At 41.9% G+C, this 24,522-nt stretch overlaps 1 protein-coding gene across 2 annotated transcripts in view; it reads right to left on the reverse strand.

The window, feature by feature from the left end:
- The window catches only part of SMAP2 (small ArfGAP2), a 45,568-nt gene extending 25,776 nt beyond the window's left edge, over nucleotides 1-19,792 (reverse strand). The window contains exons 1-2 of one of the 2 annotated variants that reach the window (XM_073902825.1): nucleotides 19,275-19,791; nucleotides 12,899-13,003 (exon numbers count right to left, since the gene is read on the reverse strand). Coding sequence is in view for 1 of the 2 variants with exons in the window: in XM_025857176.2 (XP_025712961.1) it covers nucleotides 19,275-19,377 (103 nt within the window). In the remaining variant the exon portion in view is untranslated. Of the gene's footprint in view, nucleotides 1-12,898; nucleotides 13,004-19,274 lie in introns of both variants that reach the window. The other variant, XM_025857176.2, reaches the window with a different exon arrangement.
- Nucleotides 19,793-24,522: the final 4,730 nt, after the last annotated feature.

Here is a 24,522-nt window from a genome sequence, read left to right on the forward strand (position 1 = left end):
TAGCCACACAGTTAAAGATAGGGGTTATCTAAACTGTGCCACTAATCAGCTGTTTGACTTCAGGCAAGTCAATTCACTTCTCCAAGAGTCAATTTCCTTACCTAGATAAGATTATCTCTGAAACCTACCTCTTCTCAAAGGTAGTAACGGTATCTCTAAAATTCATTGAGCTACTCTGAAAAGACTCAAAGAAGGGCAGTTAACTTTTAGTTAATTTAGGTCTGCACCAGTCTTATTTTCCTGGTTAGTAGTAGGTAGGGATTCACTGTAGTTTAGGCTGTAACCCTTCCTGTCCGATTGTCCCGGCAGCGGATAACTAGTGCATACTTAGGTGATGTTTCTAGTAATAAAAAACTACCAAATCAACCAATCTGTACCATTATTACTCAACTCTTCAGAACACTTCAGAAGGGAAAGGGCAGATCCTCCTATGGCCTTTTTTTTTTTTTGGCTCTGGAAAGGACATTCTGGCAAGGTATATTCTGATGATGTTATCACCCCATTCAAAGACATGGAACTGGACCCCCATGGCCAAGTGAACTTTAAACTCCTAAGTGTAGCTTAAATTTTTGCCTGATCTGGGCCTTTCTAGAATCAATTCTTATTACTCCTCTCACCTCTATATACCAATAACCTTAAAACCGTGTGTACAGGTACCAGCTGCTATGTTCCAGCCACACACACAAATGTTTGAAGGTAAATCCTACCCACAGACACCCAGAGGCCTTTTTCACATTCAGGAACAGGACATAGGCAGAGGGACTCCCGGGTGAGATGAGTCCCTGATTCCAACCAGAGGACCTCCAGCCATCCTGGAATGGCTGTGCAGTATTCTTGGTGGTGCTGTGTGAAAGCTCGAGACAAGGTCCAAGTCTCTTGGGGTTTCCCTGGGAGGTTCTGGTATGTGCTGCTATGATTGTTTTTATGGTAAAGAGCCAACATATTTTAAGGAGGGAAAAAGAGCTAGTTAAAAGATTTTCTGCCCGGGGTTGAAGAATCTCATAAAGTCAGTGAGAAGATTCAGCTGATTACACAAGCTGATGCCTCCAGTGGAGGCCAGTCCTCTGATGTTACGAACATAGAGTACGGCAAAAAATACAAAAAAAAAAAAACAACAAAAACCCAACATGGCCACCTCTTCACTTGAAGACACAATAATAGGCTTTCTCGAAAAAGAACAGAAAAGTGAGCCCCCTAAGCTTTCATTTCATGCAGGGATGATGGCTTGCCTTCAAGGACAACACATGGTCACTCAAAGATAGATCAAAATCTCTCCAATTCCTACTGACTGGTGCCAAAAACACTAAAAACATCTTGGAAGAATGTAAAACAACTTCAGAGGAAAAGAATGGATGGTATGGTTGAAAATACTTATCTTCAGGAAAGCCTAGAGCTGCTTTCCCAGTAAGCCGCAGGGTGGAAGCAAAGAGCATGGGAACAGAAGGGAAAAAACGCTTGAAAACTCAGACACAAATGAAATAGGTTGTAAATGATACAGAGAGCCAGCTAAAAATCTCTGACTGAAACTGTGTTGGAAATGATACACCTGTCTGCTCTCTTTAGAGATGCATGAATGACGGCAATTTGGGATTAGACAAAAAGAGTGGATCAGAAAATGGAGACCACCTAGACTATGAGTCCAAAGTCGACTGAAGAAACGCCTCCATGACTTAAATGTCCCCTTAAAAAGGCCTGAAGGGGAAAAGCTAGGAACATTTAAAAAATTATGTGAAGAAAATCAAATGAAAAAAGAGCTTACACATCCAACGAGAAATTTCTAAACTGAGCAAGCATCTTTGCAATTTGAAGATTCACAGCTTGGAAGTGAAATTCAAGAGCTTCAGCTGAAACTTCGAACACTGACCCAACTACAGGAAGAACATATAATGAAACGTGCAGAAAACTAATCAATGAGGTAATGTACTGCTTAGAAATGAAGAAACTTCCCAAAGTATATGAAAACATCAGCGGTATACACCAGAAATGCAGATCCTATGGAGAGAGGGCCAAAGACCTAGAGAGAGAACTGGAAAGAAACACTTCCTCTGCCAAAGATGGATTATGTCCCATGAGAAAAAAGCTCAACAAAGTTGGTTGGCATCCCTGTCGACTGAGAGGAAACCTCAATGAGCTAAGAAAAAAAACTGGTCACAGCAGACAAAAATTGGCTAAAAGAGAGTTTAAATTCCAACTTCCCCCCAGTGGCTATTCAACAAGCAGAGGCCTGAAAGGGCCAGGGCATCCCTCTCCTTCATCAGGTTCCCCAGGAAGGAGGAGGGTTAAACCATGAGGCCAAAGGGACCCAGGGTCACATGCAGGTTTGATTTAGCCTCTACAGCGGCTGCCCCCTGAATATCCACAGCCATCCATGGGGCATCTGCCTATTTCTCTCTTTAAAAGTAATTTTGATTTATCTCTTTTTAGGAAATGGCTGTTATTTAATGGATGCTACATTTGCTCTCATTATAATTCCTAAGATACTACTTAATGTCATTCTTAGGAACATGTTATTTCCAATTCATTGGACTCTCCAGAATTGGACCGTACGACTAGTGCACTTTGATGGAAATAAAATATCCACTATTACTTAAACCATTAATTGAAGTTTGACACAACCACGTAGAGATACTTGAAACAATACAGGAAATGCAATCAGCTGTTATTTAAAAATCTACAAAAGTAACTTAACATTTATCTCAATAAATTTTGATTAATTTTAAAAACAATGCAACACGGGGCGCCCGGGTGGCTCAGTCAGTTAAGCATCTGACTCTTGATTTCAGCTCAGGTCATGATCTCAGGGTTGTGAGATCAAACCCCAAGATGGGTTCCATGCCCAGCACGGAATCTGCTGGAGATTCTCTCTCTCTCTCTCCCTCTGCCCCTCCCCCCTCTAAAAAACAAACACACAAACAAAAACAATGCAACACAAAGTAAACGACACCCCCAGCTAAACTTAGTAATGTTTATATTCGTTTAGCCCTAAATTCATAGATGAATTTAGGGGAATTAACATCTTGCAATGATTTGTTTCTTAATTTTTAAATTTCCTTTTAACCATTGTTACTTCATTTAGAATGTTCTTTGCTATAAAAAAAATGTGCTTTGCTGTTTAACTGTTTTTAAATTTTAAGGCAGTCAAAATAAAAGTTTTCCCTTCTAAAAGAAAAACCAGTATGCACACAGTTCTTATTAAATAAATGCTCCCATGAGAGAGCAGTATACAAGTTGTAGTACATGCTGCTGGGCCTCCAAGTGGGAAGCCCCACTCTTTCTGGAGAACTTTCATTTCCACTTGGAGGATGAGGTCTCTTACTGTGTCAACCTCAGGAAGAGGCCTGGATGCCTAAGTACAGAGAAATGAGTAACAGAGCCCCATGTGAGCAGCAGCACAAAAAGGCTAATTTGACTTTTACCTCAGGTCAAGTTCTCTAGAGAGTAAACTCATGGGTGGTGGATCCTTAGATAGCACCCTTCTCTTGGAGGAGAGCGTGATGCTCAGCAAAAAGAAATCAAGCAAAGTAACCAGAAAGCTACACTGGTCCCATAAAGCTAAGGCACAGAGACCTCAGGATCAGGAAATAGAAGAGGGACTAGGAACAAACCCAGGCAGCATCAGCAATTAAATTTTGAAAGGGTGATTATTTTTTAGTCCGAAAATAGTGGATTATTTTTTAAGGGTGTATATTTTGTAATAAATTCCCTTTTTTGTTCTCCCTTTGTACTCAAAGTTCTAAACAGTCTTAACAGGGTTAAGGGGAAAGAATCAAAGGAAGTGATTTGTGTCTCTGTATGAGCCAGAGCTTTAGAACAGAGATGGCAACATGAAGAAAGCATCGCTAATCCAGAAGAAGCAACACCAAGTCGGGAAGAGAAGCAGGACACATTGCAGCTACCTGGGCAACCTGTCATTTCTACTTTGGACTCTCCTTCCTGAACTCATATTTTGGAGGTTCTAAATTTTGGTCAGTAAGGAAAACTGGACTACTTATACTTTCCTGATTAACTTTGGATCTCTCACAAATAGCTGTACCTGGGATAGTACTTGTATTTGCAAAACATCATTGTGAAAATCTTGCTCTATCCACTTTCCCAATCAAGCCTCTTCTTCCTGCCCTGATTCCCAGAGCATCTTGTTGTCCTGTGGCACTCATCTATAGTTTTTTGTTGTTGAGTTTTATTTTTATTTCTGTAAGCTCCTTTATGTAACAACTCATTTAATATACTTTTTAAAAAACCTAGTATTTTTCTTATGTGGACTTGAGGTTTAAATTGCTTATTACTCAGAAAATCACACAAAGATAATTTAAATATCCTACATAGAAAGTTAGGGAAAGGGTATCCTTAATGCTCTTTGTCTCCTGCTTAGCCCATGATATTTTGGCTCTAGCCAATTTCCTTTGCACAAAGACTCTGCTTAAAGCATTTATGAATAAGATAGAAGAGTGGCAGCTGAGACATGGCGTCTCCAAAAAGGGAGGGAGGAAATAAAAAAATAGCTGCTTTCATTGGGGGCAGGAAGGAGATTGTTTCATTAGGAGCTAAACAGTGAGACTATCTCAGTACGAACAATTGTTTGGCTTGAAGGCTCTATGTGGGCAATTACTCCAGCAAAGGCTCAGCTGGGATGGAACACAGAGCCTGCCAGGACCGAGGGATAGGGACTGACACAGGCTTAAGTGTCTCAATCATGGCTTTGGGATCCCACAGCATCCCAGTAAGGATGCTCACAAAACGTACTCTAACCCAGTCGGCAAACAGCATCATTCTGTACCTAACCCAGGCAAGACTATGGATTTGCAAGAAATGAGGAAAAGATGGCACGGGGTGGGGGGGCGGGGGAGGTGTGCAAAGTTATTCAACCTAAAATCAACATATTACAGCAAAAGTAACAAGTATTAAAATTAGATCTCATAAGAGAACTAATACATTTCAATCACTACCTCAATGGCTAACAGCAGGTTGTGGGGAGGTGGTGAGGGAGGGATTACTGAGCTAAAAGCTAGGCAATCATTTCAAAGTTGGCCAGGTGGACCTGATATTTCAAAACTTGATATTATAATTAAATGAATTCCTATCACTCATGACCTCACTTTAGGTAACAAAAGCTCACTTGATTCACTAGAAGTCATTGTCTTCACCCTCTAGGGACATTTACTTCTGTACATTTTTTAGGTTCTTTCAGGTTAAAGCCTTAACTTCCTCTTGGCAACAACCAGCATCTACTTATATTCTGAAAAAAATACTGAAGATGCAAAGTGAGCCCGCCCAGTTAGGAAAGGCGTATCTTGAAAAGAAACCACTAAAGAAGAGTGATATAGCTCTTGACCAATGAGGTTGCTCTTCATTCTCCATCCCCAGGACTGGTAATAAGCAGAAGAGGAACAATATGAAAATAGATAATTAAAAATAGCCCACCTTCAAACAGTACCACTCTCCTCTTTCTGGAGCAATGCCTCTCAACGGAAGCAATTTCCCCCAAGGGATAATGTCAACGTCTGGAGACATTTTTAGTTGTCACAACTGGTGGGGGCAGGAGGGGCAGAGAATGCTACTGGCATCTAGTGGACAAGGCCAGGGATGGTGGTAAACATCCTATGAGGCATAGGACAACCTCTCAACAAAGAAGTATCCAAAGTATCAACAGTGCTGAGGTTGAGAAGTCCTCCTCTGAAGGAATCATTTCTAGGCCATTTAGTTTGAACATTTAGATACAGAATTCCAAAATTGGAAAGAACCTTAAGGATTATCTAGTCAAGCACAGTTGGGGAAACTAAGGTCCAGAGAGGTCAAGTCATTTAACCAAGTTCATAGAAGAAATTACCAGCTAGGCTGGAATTAGAATCATCTTTATACACCCCCAAATATGTGTTATACATGGGTGCTCAATAATGGTCGCTGAATTGATATCCCGCTCTTTAGGTGGTCTTTTCTATTATAACAAACAATTCACTCTCTGCTGCTAGGAAGCCCAACATCTGAGACTGTGTATGAAGGCTTATCCACACCCCTTCTTACCCATATTTTTCTTCCTCAAAGGAAGCCCAGAAGTGGAGAATATACTAGAGCTCAAGAGCAAGTGGCCAGGCAGAATACGCCTTTCAATTATTTGAAGGGAGGCTCATACCTTTCCGCCAGAAGGAGGCTTTTTACACAAAACCTGACTCCACAAACAAACCCTTGTGCAAGACCACGAACACATGACGTTCTCTCCCCAACGGTGTGCAGCAGCTTTCCTAACACATCAGAGGAGCCCCAACCAATGGCAAACAGACGGAAAATCAGTGCCAGTTTAACTGAATCACAACCGTATCCAAACAAGCTAGAGAACTTTCATTTCCAAACAAACAGCAGACTAGAAATTAATTCTGGGATCAAAGTACAGAGGGTCACATGTTAGTCATCAAAACAGCCCTGGCTTAAGGGAGGAGAACAAAGGGTGAAGATTTGGCTCTTTCAAAAAGAAAACACTACCTTGTTTAAAAACTAGATATTTCAGAATTGGGTATAATGAGATTCGGGTCAGGTGTGGTGCAAGGGGGTGGGGCAAAAGTCAGCGGTATGGATAGAAAGGTCCTGCAAAAAGAATGGTGTGTAGAAGAATCCAGGGCAGGTCTCTAGGAAAAAAAATCACAGCTTCAAAAGAGCTAAAGTAAGGTTCTTCAAATTAAACAAACCTGTTCCAGTGGGTACAAGAAGAGCTTCTAAAACTGCTGCAAGGTTATTATTAATTTCTGCAGCACCTGAGAATAGTGTCTAAATATTTACTCCCATCCCACAAAAAGGCTAAAGGAGTGCTTTTTCAGCCTCCTGTTTCACACCCCATACTACATTTCTCCCAAGATGCAAGATTATGTGGCACACTACAACCTCCTACTGAGAGGGCAGAGTACTAGCTTCGTGACTGGCTCCAGCTTTCAATGTGGCACAGATGCCAAAAGCACAAAAAAAGAAATGGCACAAAGTAACTACAACAAAGCAACCATGAAATTCACCTGCTTGGCTTCCTGGAATGTCACAGATCTTCAAATATCTGAGTTAACAGCATAAGAATAACTTTCAGAAGACAAAAAAAGAATATGATCTGAACACACATTAAAAGAATAAGTGTTCACGATGGAGGCATAGACACTATGTGTCAGATGCTGCCCATTAGGCATACAGATATACATGGGACACAGTCCCTGTCTTGATGGAATTTATAGTCCAAGGAAAGCTCTTATTAAAAAAAAGAACCAGGGGTGCCTGGGTGGCTCAGTTGGTTAAACGCCTGACTCTTGGTTTCGGCTCAGGTCATGATCTCAGGGTCCTGAGATTGAGCCCCACGTCGGGCTCTGTGCTCAGTGCAGAGTCTGCTTAAGACTGTCTCTCCCTGTTCCCCTGTTCTTTCTCTCTCTCTCAAATAAATAAATCTTAAAAAAAAAAAAAAAACTAAACCCCCCCCCCAAACAAACAAAAACACGGTAGTATTAGCCCCTTTCTACCAATGTAGGACCTCTAATCCATCTTCCCAGTGGACTGGTTAAGTGAAGGAGGACTGTATGAACAACATTAAGATGCTGATCAATACACAACAATATTTCCATATATCAACCATATAATGTGGAAGACTATGCATGAGATAAGAATATATCTTGGCCCATTTTGCTGTGATCATGTTCCATAAATCTGTTCCTTATGGTCAAGCCAGGATTCTCTGTAGCTCTCCACTCCTTGCCTCAACAGGTGTCCACTACAGTGAAGCAGTTCAGAATGACAACCCCCCACAGCAAGGTCGTCTCTGCATGGGCTCAGCCCAGAGGACTTCCTGGCAACTTTTTAAAATTAGAGGGCCCACGTGACCACTCACCTCTGAACACATAATCCATTAGTCTAACAGCAACACAAAAATTTACATTGTACCATTATTTATAATACTGAAAAACTAAAAATTCTAATGTCCAACAACTGGGCAAGAGTTAAATAAGTAATGACATATTCAAATGATGGAATATAATAAAGGTATTTAAATGTTTTTAATGTCATGAAAAAAGCTTATGATAAATGTTAAGCAAAACAATAATGACAAAAAATTATTATGGAATAAGTGCAAGTAAAAAAAATGGATGATAGGGATTTTGTGAAATATCTTCTCCATCATTATATTTTTTCATACTTCACAAAGATTTTTTTCACAAATGAGTAATTTTCAAAAGCAGAAAAAAAATAGTGTTCGCTTTTTTAAAAAGACTTTATTTATTTATTTATTTATTTATTTATTTATTTATTTATTTATTTATGAGAGTGCTCGGGAGTGGGGTTGTGGGGGATAGGGACAAAAAGACTCTGTGCTGAGCATGGAACCTGAAGAGGTGACAGAGTGAGGTGGGGTGGGGGGTGCTTGAGCCCACGACCGAGATCATGACCTGAGCCAAAATCAAGAGTCAGCTATCCAGGGGCGCCTGGGTGGCTCAGTCGTTAAGCGTCTGCCTTCAGCTCAGGTCGTGATCCCAGGGTCCTGGGATCGAGCCCCACATCGGGCTCCCTGCTCAGCGGGAAGCCCACTTCTCCCTCTCCCACTCCCCCTGCTTGTGTTTCTGCTCTTACTATCTCTCTCTCTGTCAAATAAATAAATAAAATCTTTAAAAAAAAAAAAAAAGTCGGCTGTCCAACCTACTGAGCCACCCAGATGCCCCAAAGTGCTTTTTAAGAAAATAGCATTTAGGGGCACCTGGGTGGCTCAGTCATTAAGCATCTGCCTTCAGCTCAGGTCATGGTCCCAGGGTCCTGGGATCGAGTCCTGAATCAGGCTCTGCTCAGTGGAAAGCCTGCTTCTCCCTCTCCCACTCCCCCCTGCTTGTGTCCCCTCTCTCGCTGTGTCTCTGTCAAATAAATAAATAAAATCTTTTAAAAAAGTAAATAAAATTTTAAAATAGCATTTAATGATGTTTAGCTAATAAGCATAAGGATGCTCACGCCTCCCCACTCCCCAATATCCCACAAGACAAAAAATAACTGGTCTATGGTAATGAATCTTTTTTCTTCCTTCAATGCATTAAGAAGTCTAATGAAACTGGGCCCTATTTTTACTCTGCCCACAGTATGGACCCTTGATTTGAGTCACTTGTGTCAGACTCCTGTTCAGAAACGAGGCTCAGAACAAAATCAGAATGCTCAGAAGAACTGCTTTGGAATCTTCCTTCCAGAGCTGTTTTAATGATTCTTTCCTTCTCTCACCTACAAACTGGGATGTTAACACAGCACTCACACTTCAGAAAGAGTTTTTCTCACAATTCTCCTCGGTCTAAAACAGCTCCTCTAACCAAACTCCTCAGGCCTACCTTCAGAGAGACAGGGTCCCTGGTTCCAAACAGCTTGTTCTTTCAACAAATATGCTTTCAACATAGCAGAAGAGCCTGAATCTTTTCCACTCTTTCTTTCTCAATTCAGCTGTCACACTTATATTGGTTTCCATTAACTGTGCTGTTTATTGCTATTTTGAACAAAAGTGTCAGGGTAAGAACTGGTAAGAAGGGAATTTCCTTCCTATTTCTCACTGAAGGGCTTGTGTCAGTTATAACCCAAGTGGTAAAGTATCAACAAGAAGACACCAGCACCCTCTCCTTTCTGAGCTTTATATTGCAGCATAAGATGGTATCAACTCACACAGAAAATTCTGTAAGAAATTATTTTTTGAAGGCATAAGAACAAAAGCAACCATCTAAACAATATTAAGACAAAATGTTTAACTCAAGGCTTGAAACACTAGAGAACTCATTTCTAAATCTATACACTGGGGGACTTCCATCCAGTAAGGCAAGGAAAGAGGAAGAAGTTGAACAACAAAATGTACTTTCAGTGCACTTCAGGAAGTAACGCTGTAGGATTAATATCAGTAAAACCTGAATTTAAAGATGTAAGCTCTGTAGTAGAGGCTTGGGGATTTTATGGACTTCCCAAAACTAGCTCTGAAAGACAGCATGCTTGTTTGGAAAAAAAAAAAAAAAGAAAAGGTGCTCTATTTTCTCAAATCACTATGCTAGGCCAGACTTATCGACTATGGCTGAGTGGCGGTCTCTCTTACTCCTGTATTTGCCTTATTACTTTTGACACATCATAAAATAAGAATATTACACATTTATTTTTTGGGTGAAGAGAAAGGACATGGAGCCTGAGGGATCCAGTTCTCATTGTTTCAGATTAAGAAATTTCTTTTTGAAAGTCCTGACTTGAAATTAAAAAAAAAAATCAACATTCTCCAATTGGACTTATGAAATCCAAAACTTTCTAAATAAATTTTATCCTACATGCATTTAAAAGCACCCAGAATACCCATAGGAAATATGCAAACTGGGGCGGGGGGAGGGCTATGGTCAACAAAAATGGTCAGAGAACTACTTAACATTACTTGAAAATGAAAAGTAGCAGCAATATTAAAATCTTATTACTACCCAGTGATATGTTACAAAGGTGGGATTCCAGGGCAAGTTTCAGCCACACATGAGGGAGGATGGGGAAGAGGGGCGGCCAGAGGAGTGTTGGACAAACTGAAAACAACCGCCAGGGCAACCTTACAGTGATGGATGGCCGCAGCTGAAGGCAGATTTGGCTCATCTCTGGGGTTTTCCACTGGGAAGGGACCTGCAGTTCAGCCATCAGTGGACCAGCATCCACAAAGCCTGTGGGGAAATACAGGAGCCAGAAGAGTGGGGTAGGGAAGAAGAAAGTTTGGAAAATGGAAGAGTCAAATACAGTAGCAAAATGTTGTAATTATTAAACATGAGGCTTCAAAAATGCATAGATGTACCTCTTAAACTGAAATGAACTAGCTGAAAAGAACTGGTACTCTGGGAAGCAGTCTGATATGCTTTTTAGAACCAAATTACTTTTTAATTACATCTGTGAATTACACCTGCCAAGAGGAAATTGATTTTTGGAGGAAAGAGAAAAACAATGAAACCTACACAATTTTTATAGATGGTAACTTTACTCAGAGTCCCCTACATGTGGTCCCTGTGGAAAATAACAGCCTAAGAAGAAACATACTCACACTCCACTGAAAACCTTCACTGGCCTAGTTCCACCAAGTCCATTAATGTAGCAGGGGCCCAAAGGCAGGTGACCTGATTGACAAAAAAAAGCCCTTCTAGAAAGTGCCAAACTCTATCACGTAGCTCATTAAACACTTTATAATCAAGAAGAAAGCTACTAGCAATAACTTGGAAAGTTTGGCCTTGAAATGGGGCAGCAGCAACCTCCCTTGTAAGACAAAAAATACTTCTCAGGTCCAGAAGAAAGTTGATCCAGTGGTCTTACCTCCCTCCCCCAGTGCTAACCTACCTAAAGCCGTGGGGGAAAACCCCAGACAAACCAATAAGACTAGTTAAAATGATATGTGGCACAAGGAAAATTAGGTCTATTGCAATTACCTTAACATTAACTGTCAAGGAAAGTCTAATCTGTACCACGAGGTTGCAATCCTCAAAACTCTCTTTGTACCTCTTATGTGTTGACTCAATTCTTTCAGTTGTAGATGGGACAAGCTCATTGTATGTGTGTACATACATATATGTACACACACACACACACACACACACACACAGTCATGCTCAAGGCATCCCAAAATCAACAGGGTGGGAAGCTTATTTCCTGAGTAAGCAAATTGATAAACTGCCCCTGGAAGATTCAACAGAAGCCAATTTTTCTAGACACACATCCTAATTATTTAGGCAATAACTGAGTTGTTACGTTGCTTCCTGGGATTAATTATTGTCTCTGCAACAGTTAAGATTCTTTAGAAGCACAAGAGGTTGTATCTGCCTGAAAACCCTTCTTATCTCTCATCCAAAATAATTCAACTATTAACCTCCAAGGAGAAAGAACTGCATCTTGGGAGATTTTTTTTTAAGTGCTTTGTGCCTCTGCCTGTTTCCACTTAGATCTTACCCTTGCTCCACTCTGCCAGTGGGAGCTACATCTCCCAGGCTCCCTTGCCAACCAATTTCTGGGTAAGTTCCATCAATGGGAGGTAACCAATAAGGATAAGATGTAGGAGGAGGAGGGAAGCCAGGGTAATGCTCTCTTAACAGGGTCACAGTTCCAGCTGTCACCAAACAGCTTTTCTTTCCATGCTTCTAGCTCACACCAGATAGCTCAGACTTCTGGCCTTTGGTATCACCAGCACCTTCGAATTTCCTTAGGGGCACACCAGCTCCCAGGTGTTGCTAATCTCTGGGTTGCCTCACCAGCCCATTTACCTTCTAGGCTCTTATATCATCCATGTAACCTGTATATTAAATTCCCTCTGCTTGGGATGTCTGGGTGGCTCACTCAGTTAAGCATCTGCCTTCAGCTCAGGTTGTGATCCCAGGTCCTGGGAATGAACCCCGTATCGGGCTCCCTGCTCAGTGGGGAGCCTGCTTCTCCCTCTCCTCCCCGCTTGCTCTCTTGCTCTCTCCTTCAAATAAATAAATAAAATCTTTAAAAAAAATAAATTCCCTCTGCTTGTACTATCTACAGTGGGGTCTGTTTCTCTGCTAGGTCCCTGACTTTAAAATATGTTTTAAAACTTAGGTTTCTTAAGAATTAAACAAATATTCAGATAACCTGTTAAAGATTTCTTCTAATAAGAAACAAAAGATTTATAGATGACAAGATCAATTCATTCATTCAAACAAATATTTACTAAGAGCTACATCTATACTAAGCACTACTCTAGGTACTGGAAATACTACGGTGAATAAAACAGGCACAACCACCCCTGCCCTCATGGAGCTTACATTCTAGTGGACAAGTTAATGGTAGCACAGTATAATTTTTAAAAATTTATCAATATAAAAATATTTCTTTAACAACAGAGGAATTTGGTTAAAGTGAATTAACTTTAAGGTGTTCTACTCTACATAGATTTGGTTCCTACCTTTTCAGTGTGGTAAGCTGAACTGTCACATTCCAGGGGCCAACACAGAACTTCTTCAAAATTAGTATCTACTTAAACTGTCCACTTGCTCAAACAGAAGTACAACTGTGATAAGGATTTAAGCAGACACAATAACAGAAGTTAGGCACTATATGCTTAGAATGTAAAACATATGTGTGCTTTATGCAGATTCCTGCTTGGCATCTTTTCTACAGAGATATCATTTAGAGGAGTTGAGTCTGAGTCCGTTTAACAAGTCACTTTGTCCCCTGTCTGTGCCATAGGTAGGGTCCATCAACATAACATACAGAGCCAGCTGCAATGTGGATAATGAGTAAAGTGCAGCAGTCACTAATTACAAGACGTCATTTCCAAGATGGAATTTTCAGGCAGAAGAATAGAAACAGACAATGACTCATGTGGTGAACAGTTATATAGACAACTGTGCCCAAGAAAGCTGCCACCTACATATTATAATGACATCAGATGAAAAATGCAGAAAGTAGTCTTCTGATTTATTGGAAAGCAATAGGTTTGCTGAAAAGTATACTGAGAGATCAGGCTGCAGCTACCTGCTTACACCTCCTAAGCACTGAGCAACCAAGAGCACACATCAAATATTCAGCACTCTTAGACCACTTGAGTATTAAGCATGCTCAGCCTCAAAAATCAATGTCAACTCCAGAAGTGACATAATATCTACCGCTGGCATTTCACTAGACTTTTCTAAGATAATTTAATGTACTCGTGTACACTTCCATGTTGGTCTTGTGTCTTTAATACTTTTAATTTCATTTGAGTAGTAGGTGGACTTCCAATAGTATGGGCTTCTTACACAATAGAGAGTCTAAAGCATATTCATAATCCCAATACTATAAAGCAAATCAACTACAGGGCTAGGATTTTAACCTTATTGGCCCCTGCCTACCTTGCCACTCCCCAATATGTAGTTAAAATATACTAGAGAATCCTCCCTCCGACACACACACTAAATACCTTGGAAGCTTTGCACATTCTGTTTCCTCTGTTTACAAGGCCAAGTTCCCTAAATTCACCTGGCAAAGTCACGCTTATCATTCAAGACACAATCTACTTGTCTCTTTGAAGCCATGACTTCCTGAGGCAGACTAGTTTGCTTTCTCCAGAGCTTTCATTTCTCCCTGCACACAATGCCATGATAATACTACACTGCATCATTTATCAGTTTACACATCTACTTCCCCATTCAACTGTATGATCCTTCGGACCAAAGACAGGGCCTCTGAATCTACCACATATCCTGATACAGTGTCTGACATAAAGTAAGTGCTTAACAAATATTTTCAGAATGAATATATATAGTGTGGGATTGCAGGCTTGCAGAGTTCCCCCTAAACGATAAGGCATTTTCTACTCTCTATCCCACTGCCGCAGAATGATATTTAAAGGACAAGGAGAATAGGAAAGTATCTCCCAGGGAACAGGCTTAACAAGTTGATATTAAAAGACAATCTAATGAGGACTTTGATAAATTACTTTCAGTGTAACTGTGTCAACCCAACCATGACTGTTCGAGTTAAGGTACATTCGCTGTAAAAAGCCAGAAAAGGGGCACATGGGTGGCTCAGTCGTTAAGCATCTGCCTTCGGCTCAGGTCATGATCCCGGGGTCCTGGGATTGAACCCCGCATCAGGCTCCCTGCTCAGCAGGAAACCTGCTTCTCCCTCTCCCACTCCCCCTGCTTGTGTTCCCTCTCTCACTGTGTCTCTCTCTGTCAAATAAATAAAATCTTTTAAAAAAAAATAAAAACCCAAATAAGTTATTTGATCTTGGCTGGAGAAGGGTGTTTAACAACTAGAGATGGACACAAAACTTCTGTTGTCTAGATCTGATGGAATTTTTTTTAACCTCTCAAAAGGTGCCACGGATACAGGTAAAATAATTAAAAATTGATAGGAAAGTTCATGTTCTAAGGAATGCTAGTTAACAAGCAATGACTTAGCTATCTATCAACACAAAACAAATATAAAGCAAAGCTAGAGATTAATTTACTGCAATTGAAATTTAGGACTACTGTAGAAAATTTCTACACAAAGATTCCCTGGTCTAATCTTTCATACAAGTTTAAAGAGTGAGGAAACATCCAAAGACCATCCTCAAGGGTACCATAAAGTACATTTGCAAAAGTGCCAGTACCCCCATATATAGGAAATGGTTTTGGCTTAAAGACTAGGGAATTACTGGGTGAGTCATTCTAACCATGGCTTCCAGTAACCAGAATACTTAAGGGAATAAAGTCAGAAAGTGAAACAAATAAAACCAAGATAGAATAAATAAGACCAGCAATGGTGGTAATAAGTAATGCTTACATTTGTCTAACACTTCAGTTACCAGGCACTTTCATTTTTCAAATGAGGAAAATTAAACTGAGAAAGTTCAGTGCAGTACTGAAGGTCACAAAGCTAAAATAAGCAGAGTGAAAGAGTTCAACTGGATGTTACAACATCAAGTCAACAGCCCCTTCCATTACTTTGCTTCTTTGCCACCTGAAAGGTGGGCTTATATGAGCTATGGATGGGCCTAGGACACTTTCTAAGATGCTTTCAACAAGAGCAGATGTTTCCAAATCACTTAGGCATTATCTTTCAACTTAATCAAGATAACCTAGGTATAGCCTTAGAACTGCATGGAGCACTGGGTGTTATACGCAAACAATGAATCATGGAACACTACATCAAAAACTAATGATGTAATGTATGGTGATTAACATAACATAATAAAAAAAATCCCTTGAAAGAAATGAAGAGGCTCTTTAATGTGCATGGAGAGAGTACTTTCATGCTTTCCACGTTATACTGCTGATTGAAAAATGCAAGGTGCCATCGACTGTGAGCAATACACTACTACTTGCATAAAAGCACTGCAAAACAATATATTTAAATGTAGTTGTTTGCCTGTGCATATATTATCTCTTAAAAGTCCCATAAGAAATTACCAAAAGTGGTTACTTCTAGGAAGGGAAAATGGTGGCTAAGGGATCAACTTTTCATTGTACATATTCGCCTTTGAACCTTTTATATTTTGAATATCTGAAAGTGCTACCTTTTCCAAAAAGCATATTTAAATCTAAGAGTATGTAGTGGAAACTGGAACAGAGGCAATAGTTGGGTAATTCAAGGTAAAACATTTCAGAGGTAGGATGTAGCGGAAGGGAAAAGTACAAAATATTACCAAGTTTCTGTCAAACTCCAGAATTCTAGGTGGTGTTTCACAATCTGAAGTATGAAGTAAATATTCCACAAGACCATCAAATCTCTTCTAATTCTTTGCTCATTAAAAAGCTCTCAAATTTTTATAAACCTTGGTACTGAGAAAGTAATATCCAAATAGTGGACACAGGTACCCAGGTCATCAGAAAGATAGATCCTTACATGGTAAATAAGATAGTGCCTAGTTTAAACCAGTCTCTGAAGAGGTTGATTAGGAGCTATTCCAGGCACACTGATAAAACATGGAACCGCAGAGCTAAAGATTAAGCCTTGGACTAGTACAACCACATAAGGGTCTATCCAAAAATGGGACCAAGCCTAGTTTAAACTATGTAGAGTTACCACTGACATATCTAGAATTTTTAGTATGCTTGTCCTTTGTCCTATCACTACTTAGAGTCAGTCCAAAAATTTACCCTAAAGGTCACAATGTCTTTGGGTGATGAGGAAACCGTATCTTTGGGCCTAAAAGTAAGTCAAAGCATTTTTTAAAAGGCAATATCTAAGCAGCTTTTCTCTGCTACACAGGAATCACTTCACTGCCTTAGGGATCCCAGAAACCAGTGAGTCTTATGCTCAAGAGAGTTAAAAACCCCAGGATCAACAAAACTTGTACTACATAAAGAAAACACATGCTTGTTCTCTACTCTGATGTTCACATTACATATCCAAAGATAATCACATCCTTAAACAAGTGTATTTAAAAGAAGAGCCATTGCCAAAGGGTTATTTTAGAACATCAGAAAAATACTGCTCATGGGTCTGCAGTCCAGGGCTACATCATGATTTAATATTAATAGATTAGCACTCACTCACCAGGTCCTGTACAATTAGCTCTCAATTTTCTAAGAAACAACATGAGACACAGGGATAAACTCAGATCCAAATCTCATTTTCCAAACCCAATAGTTTTTAAATACCTCTTCCCACTACATGTATTTTTTTTTTTTTTTACCAGAGCTAACAGGTAACTTAATCTGATATGAGTGTCTCTTCCTGCCATGATCCAATAGTCGTCTGTATGATCATTATGACAACCAAAATTAGGGAAAAGGAGGAGGAAAATTAGTGAGAAGAGTTGAAAGTGTGGAAGGAGTTAGATAATACACAAACTGGATAAACTGAGGCCTAAACAACCATGTTATTTAACTGAACTGAAAGATGACTGACACCTTGTCATTTCATGTTTAATACAATGGCCAATTCACTGAGGCCACCAAGCCAAAATGTAAAACTAATTTGTGAAAAGAAATCATTTCAGGAACCAGGATTCAACCATTGACAGCAGCTAATAAAGTTTACAACCCATCAGTTACTAGTTCTCATCAAGAATTAACTAATGTTTCATTATCTGATCCCCAGTAATGCTATTGATAAAAAGCAATGGAAAATTTGGGAGAAGAAGTGATGAATCAAGCTCTCTCTTCCATATGCTATATTTCATTGGAATATGAGTAAGTATGAGTGGTAGGAGAAATAGGGTGTTGGGGGTAGTCATCAAAATGGCATCTGACTCCCCAAATGTAGCAATGCTCACTCTAGTGTATTGCTTCACTGTGACTCAAGATCTGTTAATTGAGGTCATAAGAGAATTTGAGTAAAGCCAGGAAATAATACTCCTAAACTTTAAACTGAATCTTCCAAAAAGTCTAGGACAAGAATTAACAAGAGTCAACTATTAAGAAATTAACCTACTCAACATAAATGGATTCTAAAATACTTTTTAAATCAAATTCTTGCTAAGACAAAAATGCAGGAAAGAAGTCTGGGTACATGTTTTCCTAAAAGTACATGCCATTTATTTATTGGCAGAGGACATTAAAATATACTACTAGATGTTTAAATCAATGTATCATTCCTCTGTTCTCCTTACATAACCTTATTTTTCTAAAATAAAAGGTAATTACCTAAAGGCATCAATTAGGCATGTATTTCCTTTCTCAATATTGATAAACACAAATACATTTGAATCTTTGTTGTATACTATGCACCCAATATGCTACATGCCAAACGACTGTGGTAAATCCACTGCATTATGAACAGAAGCAAATTAACAACAGCTCCCAAAATATAACTATGCCCTTCTCCCCAAAGGGAAAAGAATTTTCCCAACTTCTCCAATTACATCCCAAAGAATTCAGAAAGAAAATAAGGAAACAAAATATTTACAGAAGTTTGTATCTATAAAATCTGAGTGCTAATAACCAAGCTTTCACTTATAACCAAGCTTTCCTATCGTACTGATCTTTAATTGGATCAAATCATGCACCTTGGAGGGCACAGCAAACAAAGATTAAATGGCTCTAACAATATACAATGATCATATTTCACCTTTGGAAGGGTAATGACCAGGGAAGCAACAAATTTGATGCATCCCCTGCTTCCTTCTCTCCACTGATTAAACAGATCCTGCACTACAGCCACAATCTGCTAGTTTCTGCGGACACACACACACACACACACACACACGGGCTCCAACGCACTCCACGGCCAGGGCTAGGCTGTCTAGAAATCCGCACTGTGTCACTGCATAAGGCAGGTTCCCACTTCACACAACCAGGAAGAAGAAAGCCACCTATGCACTCTGTCAGATCTCAGCAAGACTATAAAATGACAGAAGGAGCTGTTAAGCAAATAGCGGGCAGCAACAATCATCACCTTAAAAAATTATTTAAGCGGTTTTCCTGCCGTCATCTCACTTCCCTCCTCCCCCTCCCTCTTTCTCTTACACTTAAAAACACACACACACACACACACACGCACTGCAGTTCATCCCTCAGCTTTGCAAGTGGAAGGCGGTGAGCTCCAGGCTGCCTCTGGAATGACAGCCGGCCCAGAACTCATTCGGAGCCCTGACATACCGACATTCTCACCTGCACACACAACCCCCACCCCCACCATCACCGGCTCCCCCTCCCCCTAAGCACTCACACTCACCCTCGCAGCCTCTCCCCACACAGATCGTGGCGCCGCAGAACACCCAGCAGCCTCCTCAGCCAGAGGAGCACGCCTTTTACCATTTAATAGGATTCGGGCGGCCTAAGCTCCAGAAACCCCCTCCCCATACAGGCCACGTCCCAAGCACGGCCGGAGGCTGGACCCCTCGCCCGCCGGGAGGGATGCGCTACCTTTAGACTGGCAGTCCGCACAGAACTTGTTATCCTCCTCCAGCAGCAGGTTGGCCAGCACCGCCTGGTACCGATCCACGTCCTTCACCGACTTGCCCGTCATGGCCAGGGTGCCGGCGGGGGCAGAGGGCGACGCGCCCTCCCCGCCCCCAGAAACCCCTGCCTCAGTCGGGAGGTGAGGACTCCCGGTCCCCCGCCCAGGGGCACCTCCTGAGCGGGGGAAAGCCCTCCCCACCCCCCGGGCCCGGCCCGGTGCCCCTTCTCTCGTCAGGCACGCCCGCCCCCCACTCTGCAGCCCCTCAGTGCGGCGCCCCCTGGCGGGCTCAGGGAAAGGCCCGAGTCCAGAGGAGGCTGCGGGACTAGAGACCTTCAGCGCAGGCGAACGGGGCGCGCAGAGACGACCCCCTCGCCTGCCTGTCTGCGGGCCGTGCGTCCCGCACCTCGGTTTCCCTGGCAGCTGCCGCCTGCTCGGCCACCACCTCGGCCGCCTACTTCCGGCAGCTCTTCCTCTCCACCTCCACCCAGCCCAGCCCGCGCATGCGCCCCGCCCCTACCGCGTCGCACCGGGCTCTTCCCTCGGCTCCGCCTCTCAGGGACCAATCCGGGCAGAAGTGAGGGGCGGAGCTTGGGGTGGGTGGAGGGAGGAGTGGGCACGCCTCTTGCATGTCCTTGGAAAAGAATGAATGGAGCCTGGCCGAAAGCGAGTGTAGGGAGTGGAAGAAAGTGAAGGAAAACAACAATTAACATTTGCCGAGTTCTTACTATGTGCCAGGCTCTGTGTTAAGCGCTTTATATGAATTATCCCAATATAATCCTTAAAACGTCTCTATGAGTTAAATATCATTCTTATGTAACCTGAGGGTTGTGGCTACTCCAAAGTCATCCAGCTTATTCTTTTCTTCAATAGCCAAATGGAGGGCCCAACCTCCTAATCCCAGGATAAGGGGGACAGCACATCTTCCCCAAGTTTTCAGAGGATTCTGGTCACCTCTTACTGCTCCCACTGAATTCTGGGTTCCTCTGTTCATTACATTTCCTGCCATCTTTGGACATTGTTTACCTGGTGCCTGGATAGTTTCTTTCATCTCTTAAATCCTCCCAAAACAGTGCAGTTTTGTGCGGCAGCCTTTCACTGAAGGTTATTTGGAGGGATGTGGTGGAGAGGAAGGGTGATTACAGCAAAACACACAATAGAGAACTACTTAAAATAACTAGCAAACATCAGTGTCCAGGGACTCCTGGGTGGTTCAGTCAGTTAAGCATCTGCCTTCAGCTTAGGTCATGATCCCAGGGTCCTGGGATGGAGTCCTGCATCGGGCTCCTTGCTCAGTGGGGAGCCTGCTTCCCCTCTGCCTGCAGCTCCCCCTGCTTGTGCTCTCTCTCTCCCAAATAAATAAATCTTTAAAAAAATAAAAATAAAAAAATAAACATCAGCCCTCACTACTCAGAACTCCTCCACAAAAGTCCTTTTCTTGGGGTGCCTGGGTGGCTCAGTTGGTTAAGCAGCTGACTCTTGATTTCAGCTCAGGTCATGATCTCAGTGTCCTGGAATCAGCCCCACATGGGGCTCCATGCTCAGTAAGGATTCTGCTTGAGGTTTCTCTCTCTGCCCCTCCCCTCACCCACCCTCTTTCACTCTCTCTTTCTAAAATAAATAAATCTTTAAAAAAAAAAAAAGTCCTTTTCTTTAGGGATTCACCTGCTCCCTGGCAAATGTTTTCATTCATTCATTTACTCAGCAAATTGTTACTGAGAAATGTCTAAGTATCAGGCACTGGACTAGGGGAAAGGGACCAACATGATTCAATTAATGGTTTTAAAGAGCACTCTGGCTGCCATGGGAAGAATGGATCAAGGAAACTGATTAAAAACAGATGCTCACAGTTCTCTTGAGTGAAACCCTCCCCTCCATCTTTTTACTTTCTCCCAAGCCCAGGCTTCCCTCAAAACTTTCATCTCATCAGAGGAAAACCAACATTTGCTATTACTTTATCAATCAAAATTATTTAATTCTCCATCTAAACCTCTTCCCTTCTAGCCATGCCTAGGAGACTTGATTTTCATAAACACATTAAGTTCATTAAGGTATCTTTCTTAAACAAAACCTCAGTTATTTCTCTAGAAGGAATTCTGCATTTCTCCTGAGCTAATTTTCTCAACCTGCAACCAGTTTGTAATCAATTTTCTTACTTTAACTTATTTAACGTTTCTGACTTTAACACGTGTTTTATAAATGAGCAAACTGAGACTTAGAATAATGAACTGCCTCATCTAGTGAGTAGTAGAGCTGGGATTTTTAACGCGAATGTCTGTAAGTCCAGAGCCTTAGTACTGTCAGTTTTTGCTTATGTTAATTTTATTATCCTCAGAAAAACCCACTAAGATAGGTATTACCATAATCATGTTTCAAGAAATGATGAAACAGAGGCTCAAGTTGCTGGAATGGAGGCTCAAGATTACCCAGTTAATTGTAGTAAATGTGCCTGAGTTCAATCCTCCTCATCTCCATCACTTCACTATGCAAATAGCCTTCCTGCCTTAGTCTAACCCTAGTTCAATTTGATTTTTCACCCCACTCTCTGGAGAGCGCTTTCTCAATAGCAAATCTGATTGAATCACACCCTCCTACTTAAAACTCCTTTAGTGACTCTCGATCATCTCTGACCATGCCTCTCAAATTTTCCCATCTAGTGAGAGACTGCATAGTCTGTTTCCAGGACCAGAAAGACCGGGTTTAAATCTTCAGCTTCATCTTTACTGTCTGTGTGACTTTGATCAAGTTACTTAACCTCTCTGTACCTCAGTTATTTCATCTATAAAATGGGGATGATGATGGTATTGATAGTACCTATTTCATAGAATTGTTATGAGGCTTAACTGAGTTAATGACTGTAATATATTTAGAACAGCTCTTGCCATAAAGTGAGTGATAGACTATTAATTCTCTTCAGTAAATATTGCTGACTTTCTGCCCTCTGGCCACATGGTAGGATTTTATTTCCTGGCCCTCTTATGGTTGGATGTGGCCAATGAGTTTGAGCAGAAAGGACACGTGTCACTTCACACCCATATCATTTATTTGCTGCTTTGAGACTCCTCTGATTCTCTTTCCCTCTGGCATGGCAACCATCGACGTTCAAAATGGCGGTTGTCTTAGTTCAGAATGCCATAACGGTAGACTGGGTGGCTTATAAACAACAGAATATATTTCTCACAATTCTGGGGACTGAGAAGTCTGAGATCAACGTACCAACAGATTTCATGCCTGGTGAAATCCCCACTTCCTAGTTCATAGGCTGTCAATTTCCACAGCCTGACACTCTCGGAAGAGCCTTGATTTTCCATTGCTGATGGAGCCCACTAAGAGAAAGCTGGTGTCTCTGTCAACAGCAGTACTTCTTGATATTCATAGCACCAGGACTCCTCGGGACTCCAGGCAATCCCTTGCCAAGAAGGAAAGAATGACCTCTCCCCAACTCTGTGTCACACATTGTCATTTGGGCCCCAAACTACTTGTGTGCAGTATCACAGTCTTTGTTAAAGACAGCTTGGCTGGCTTTTGAACCTCTCTCTCTAATCTAGGGGATCAGGCCCATCACCAGGGACCTTAGGAGCCTAATGGGAACAGACTTCATGCCATACCAACCTGCTTCTTTGAAACAGTTTGTGCCCCCTACTCCTACTAAATATCTCCTTCTTCCCTCCTCACCCCTAGTTCTACAATATAACCGCCCATTACCATCAACCAGCACAGATTCTGGGAGAGGGAGGAGGCAGAGTTGTCTGTAGTAGTGTCTGAATCCCAGCCTAACTCAGCACCCTTGCAATCTTGCTGTATTGTCCCCAGGGGCATAATAATGACCAGACATCACACATGAGCAGTTGCATTCCAACTATGTACTGATGCAGGAAAGTGGGCACCTATAGCCATATTTCTTGCATTTTTCAGGGCCTACAAGGGACTGAGCAAGTATATACCTGGCCTGGGCCTACTCTGGGGACCCTGTTGTATAATGAGAGAAACTCACCCCTCACCACATAGCAGGACACTGGGGGAAAACACAAGATCTTAAGTTTCCAGGAAGGAAAAAACAAGTCACATGAAAAGGATCAGGAGGGACCCCTGGGTGGCTCAATCGGTTAAGCGACTGCCTTCTACTCAGGTCATGATCCCAGGGTCCTGGGATCAAGCCCCACATCGGCCTCCCCGCTCAGCAGAGCCTGATTCTCACTCTGCCTGCCGCTCCCCCTGCTTGTGCTCTCTCTCTCTCTCTGACAGATAAAAAAATAAATAAAATCTTAAAAAAAAAGAAAAGAAAAGAAAAGGTTCAGGAATCAGAGTGGCACAGAGTTCTCAACAGCAATTCTGGAAGCCGGGAAACAATGAAACACTGCCTTTAAAATTCTGAGGAAAAAGAGCACCAACCCAGAATTCCATACCAGCCAAAGCATTCCTCTAGAGGCAGTGTTGAACAGAGACACTTCTAGATACACTAGATTTCAAACTTTCACCTCCTGTGCTGGCTGTGCCCCCTTGCCCCTCCGCATCCATTCCACTCTTCACCCTGCTCTGTGCCCCCAGAGGCCAACTCTGTGTAAGACATCCACAGGACTCCATGGCAGGCTGGCTTCTGATTGGCTTCAGCCAATAGGAGGCATGACTGGGAAATCAGAGGGCAGAGGTGGAGAGAGGTTGAGCTCTTTTCTCTGCTCCCTCCCTGCTGGCAGAACCATCACATCCCTAAATGACAGCTAGAGTCTTGTGAGTGTGGCCCTCTCTTACAGCTGAGGTTCTTCTGGAAATACCCTCTCCTCTTGCCCTTTCTGACTTTGGGGATAACAGCTTTTGGCTGTTACTAGCCCCAACATACATCATGCCCCTTGTTGGTGTTTCCAACCCTGCCCATACTTTTTTAAATGGTCCTTTCTTTAGTGGCGCCTGGGTGGCTCAGTCAGTTAAGCATCTGACTCTCGATTTCAGCTCAGGTCTTGGTCTCAGAGTCGTGAATTCAAGCCTCACATTGGGCTCCATGCTGGGCTTGGAGACTACTTAAACAAACAAACAAACAAGCAAACAAACAAACAAAACCCTGGGGCGCCTGGGTGGCTCAGTAAGCATCTGCCTTAGGCTCAGGTCATGATCCGAGGGTCCTGGAATCCAGCCCTGCATCGGGCTCCCTGCTCAGCTCCCTCTGCCTCTGCCTTTCCCCCTGCGTTTGCTCTCTCACTCTCTCTGTCAAATAAATAA

This window comes from Callorhinus ursinus, unplaced genomic scaffold (assembly GCF_003265705.2).
Source record: "Callorhinus ursinus isolate GAN/ISIS: 27379988/994484 unplaced genomic scaffold, GSC_fseal_2.0 scaffold18, whole genome shotgun sequence".
NCBI lineage: Eukaryota > Metazoa > Chordata > Mammalia > Carnivora > Otariidae > Callorhinus > Callorhinus ursinus.